Source organism: Triticum aestivum, chromosome 6A, assembly GCF_018294505.1.
Source record: "Triticum aestivum cultivar Chinese Spring chromosome 6A, IWGSC CS RefSeq v2.1, whole genome shotgun sequence".
In the NCBI taxonomy this organism is placed as follows: Eukaryota; Viridiplantae; Streptophyta; class Magnoliopsida; order Poales; family Poaceae; genus Triticum; species Triticum aestivum.
The window spans coordinates 596,077,492-596,082,196 of record NC_057809.1 but is presented as its reverse complement, the minus strand read 5'-3'; the positions used below and the strand labels follow the sequence as shown (position 1 = coordinate 596,082,196).

Below are 4,705 nucleotides of genomic sequence, written 5' to 3'. Positions count from 1 at the left end.
GGACTCCTGCAAACCCCCACGTTTGGTTCCGATTTGCGGGAAAATCATGGTCCGGACTGCTCACCGATTGATACAGGGTCATGTCGAATGACTTTCATGATCCAGACAGCGCAATCTGGACGTAAGCGGGCGGTTTGAGAGTCGCCGTTGAAGATGCCTTTATCCTTGCCTTCCAAAAGGTGGCTAGCTAGCCCCATCAATCATCGAGTTATCATTGAGCATGTGTGAGAAACAGTGGGTTTATATACTATGCAGAATCAGAATACTTTAGTGAGCCGTCCTGCCCGGACATAGCAAAGTACAGCAGTACTTGGCCAATAGCACTGCAGCATATCCGGCAACGCTTCCACGGTTGGCAGATATACAACCACCGGCAGTGTACATAGTGCTGACTGGCACATGCACTTACCACAACTCTCTCTAAAAACTCTCGCTGGCTTGTTACAACTGCAACCACTACATCTTCCGTTCTCTTGATACAAATTGGTGGTTCTATATGCAGGTCGTCGTCAAAGGTTACTGAAAATCGTGGGAACTTTGTAAATCTTTAATGCTGCACGAGACTGGTCGATCAAGAGGCAGGCAACAACTCACATATGTTGCTTGAAATCGTATTGCCAAGAATGTTAGCACATCAACGCTATGTCATGTGCCCACTGCGTGAGCTTACATGAGTTTTACAAAGTAATTCTGGCAGCCTGCAGCCGCCGTGTCTACCTAGTTAGCTAGTCAGTTCTAGACAGAGATCATCGATCAAGAGAGGAAATAAAGAAGAATTTGCTCCATCAATGGTGCCTAGGGCTGTGATCACTTGGACCGTAGTAGTCCTCATGAAACTCCGGCAGCTTATACGCCACCGCCCTAACTTCATCTGCAGCAACTTGGACGCTCCTCTTTGTCTCACTGGTCGAGCCAGCAGAACCCTTGACCACGTTGACGGCATTGTTCCCAATCGGCTTCTGCATCGACGGCATTGAGTTGCCACCGCTGCCGCTGAGTGATGCCCGCGCCTCTGCATCTAGCCGGATGGCTTCAGCCTCTGTGTCCGCCATCAGTACCAGAAGCAAGATCACAGCTGCAGCCAGTGTCAAGTATCTGGAATTGCAACTCCTCATCTTGTGAGAGATCAATGTCATTGACTAGCTGGAGAGTATACTTCAGTGAGTCTTCAACTCAGAAGAGGGTGTAGAGAGGAGAGGTTAGCTAGGCTAATGAAGTCGTTTGAACTCAAGCATGCATCTAATCTCGTGATAGATGGTGTATATGCATTCAGCTTTGCAACCCGTCCCGGTGTTTGCTGCACTGATGTCTGTCAGGAGTGGTTTATCAACAGCATATACAAATTAAACAACTATTTCTTAGTGCAAATGACTCTGAATCACTGCAACTAATTAACTCGAATATATAGAGACCGTCCTTGCATGCCACCCTAAATGGGAGGATGTTTCCACAAAAGTTGGGCCATGAACAATTTGTTTAAGCCACTAGTTTGTTCCTTAGTACTTAACCAAACACTAGAACAGTTTAAATTAACTGGTAAGCACAAGAAGCTTTAGGTTCTTGTGTTTGGTTCCAGGTGCCGCACGCATTGCCCGGTCCTGGAAGGTTGGGTGCCGGTCTGTCTAGTCTAGCTAACGACGTAGGTGCATTGACAGAGGCTGCGTGCGTGCGTCTTATGAAAGCATCTACGGGGAGAAGAGAAAATCCTGGCGGTTATGTTGGATTAATCTGCGGACACGCTTTGGATGTAGCTTTTGCGTGCTTGGAATGGTAGCTGGCTCTAGCTCTGTACATGCTCTATATTTTGTTTTCCTGGTGATCATATTGGTCCTGTTTGAACTAAATATACTCCCTCCGATCGGAAATAAGTGGACACTTATTTCCGATAGGAGGGAGTATACCAGAGAGCACAACACACACAATACATGGCCGTAGTATGTTATTTCTAGCTGAATATTGGAGTACCACGTTAGCCTGCTTTTTAATGATTATGAAAAATAATACTACAATGCTATTTTCTCTTCTTCTTTTTTGCCTTTTTTGTCGACCCTCTCTTCAGAGAAAACAGGAGTCTCGCAACTATGCTTCAAAAAAGCAGGAGTCTTGCAACTACATAGTTGCGACCCTCTCTTGAGAACATCATGCATGTACTGCATTCTTTAGTGACAGCACTTATCCTTACCTTGCAAAAGGTGGCTAAGCTCAATCAATCATCCAGCTATCATTGAGCATGTGTGAAATAGTGGTTGTACGTAGCTTTGCGATAATTTAGTACACCGTTCCTGCCCGGACGTAAAGTACGGCAGTACTTGGCCAACAGCACTGCAGCATATCCGGCAACGCTTCCACTCTTGGGGTTCGTATGCATGGGCTCGGAACTGGTATGTGCTTTGCCCACAAATCAACCACCGGCAGTTTACATAGTGCTCACTGGTGCATTTTTTAGAGAAAAAAAATGCTCACTGGTACATGGACTCAAAATAATTCTCCATCTAATACTCTTCAGAGAAAACAGGAGTCTCGCAACTATGCTTCAAAAAAGCAGGAGTCTTGCAACTACATTGTTTGTTTGTATTCCCTCCGTCCTACAATGTAAGATGTTTTCTGACATTACACCAATGTCAAAAAACATCTTACATTATGAGACGGAGGGAGTAATTATTAATTTTTTCCGGGAAGGATGTTGAAAACCCAGGCCTATGCACCGCTTGGTGCAGAAAAAACTCTCAATAAATTATGCAAAGTTTGCAAATATATATATCCACATATATAATTAGAGTTGTCTTTCACACTTTCCTGTCAACAAATTGGCTCTTGTCATCAGGTTGCTGAAAATCTAGGCTAATATCGTGATAGTGCCACCTGATGTTGATGTGAGATATTGTGATGCAACCAATTGGTTACATCAAGTGTCGGTGACAATATCATGATAGTTTTGTAATCTGTAATGGTGAAAGCCCACGCGAGGACTGATCGGTCAAGAGGCACACAACATCTCACACAGTCACACGTCTTGCTTGAAATTTGAACCTCGTATTGCCAAGAATGTTAGCACATCAACGCTATCTATTTGCCATGTGCCCACTGCTTGAGCTTACATGAATAGCCTACAGCCGTCACCGTCTACCTAGCTATAAATACTCTGTTCTACAAGAGATCATCGATCGAGAGAGGAAACACAAACAAAGCAAACAGTGTAGAATTTGCTCCATCAGTGGTGCCTAGGGCTGTGATCACTCGGGCCGTAGTAGTCCTCATGGAACTCTGGCATCTTATGCGCCACCGCCCTAACTTCACCCGTGGCAACGTCCACGCTCTTCTTCGTCTCGCTTGTTGAGCCAGCAGAAGCCTTGACCACATCGACGACATTGTTCATAGTTGGTTTCTGCATTTTTAAATAACACAAGCACGTTAGCATCCTGAGAAAACGGGTTCAGAGATTCAGACAATAGGTGATGAAAATTTCAGAACCACTTACATCAGTGGCCGTTTGGTTACTGCCGCCGCTGACTGAGGCCCGGGTCCCCGCGTCGAGTCGGATGGCTCCAGCCTCCATGGCCGAAGCCAATACCAGAAGCAAGATCACAGCTGCACCCAGTGACAAGCAGACGAAGCTCCTCATCCTGTCAAAGATTTGCTTGAGAGAATACTGCTTCAATTTGATCACTCTTCAGGCTCAGCTCAGATGGAAGTACCTAGAGATAGACTAGAGAGGCAGGAGCTGTAGCTCAGTGGGCGAAGTGGTTTGATGCACTAGACACTACAACAGATATATATACGGGTACACGTCGGTTGCTTTACGACCCGTCCGAGTGTTTGCTGCACTCATGTCTACCCTCCGGCAGTAGAGTGGGTTATCTATCTACAGGACTTGCAAAATTTAAAATTCCAAAACCATTTGTAAACCACTTCTGCTTTGACAATGTCTCTGTCTGTAGGGTCGCTGTCGCTAACCCGTACCCGTGCATGCATGCAACGACGACGGATGCCTTACTTGGACTTCTTTGCCACCTTTAATCATGGCCGGATGTCTGCACGAAAGCTGGGCCGGCCGTGTCTTAATCAAGTAGTTGATGATGGTCCCTTCCTGGATTACTTGCTACTAAAATGCCCGATCAAACGGAGCCACCGGAAGTGCTGGTAGGCTGCATGCATGCATGGTGGACAGTGTCGTCAGGTTTCGCGCTTTGGTCCGTCAGGCGCGGCGGCGCACGCATCCTCCCCTGGAAAGTTGCGACGCTGTCTCGTCGCTACGTGCGTGCATAGGGCCAGGGGACTGGGAGAGACCGACCGGCGACCAAGAGAGGGAAAGGTAAAATTGATAAATTTGACCTATGAACGAAATCAAATCACGAAATGAATTGTTCATGAAACTATTTTACGTGGCTGACCTTTTTGTGTGACGCCTGACATGAAGGCACCACACTATACTGTGCAACGACTCACAGATAGACGTTACACGCCTGGCTAGCGTCACACCCGTATGATCCAAAAATTACTAAGTCAGTGTGCAACGCCTGAGAGCTAGGCGCCACACTATACAGTGTAGCGCCTAGCTTCTAGGCGTTGCACTAGTGGTTGCTTCATTTTGTAGTGCAACCACTAGTGCAGCGCTTGAGAGCTAGGGCCACACTATACAGTGCAGCGCCTAGCTCTCAGGCTCTGCACAATAACTTGGCAATTTTTAGACAGTTTGGGTGCAACG

At 46.5% G+C, this 4,705-nt stretch overlaps 2 protein-coding genes across 2 annotated transcripts; both read right to left on the bottom strand.

Moving 5' to 3' along the window:
- Positions 1–785: 785 nt before the first annotated feature.
- LOC123131503 (uncharacterized) lies at positions 786–1,115 on the bottom strand. Its single transcript, XM_044551161.1, has one exon. It carries the CDS (start codon positions 1,113–1,115, stop codon positions 786–788), a length of 330 nt encoding a protein of 109 aa, XP_044407096.1.
- Positions 1,116–3,036: 1,921 nt separating this feature from the next.
- Positions 3,037–3,723, bottom strand: LOC123131214 (uncharacterized). The gene is made up of 2 exons (XM_044550937.1): positions 3,479–3,723; positions 3,037–3,385 (listed from the first exon to the last, which is right to left on the bottom strand). Exons 1-2 carry the CDS (start codon positions 3,620–3,622, stop codon positions 3,212–3,214), a joined length of 318 nt encoding a protein of 105 aa, XP_044406872.1. The 5' UTR covers positions 3,623–3,723; the 3' UTR covers positions 3,037–3,211.
- Between the last annotated feature and the right edge of the window lie 982 nt (positions 3,724–4,705).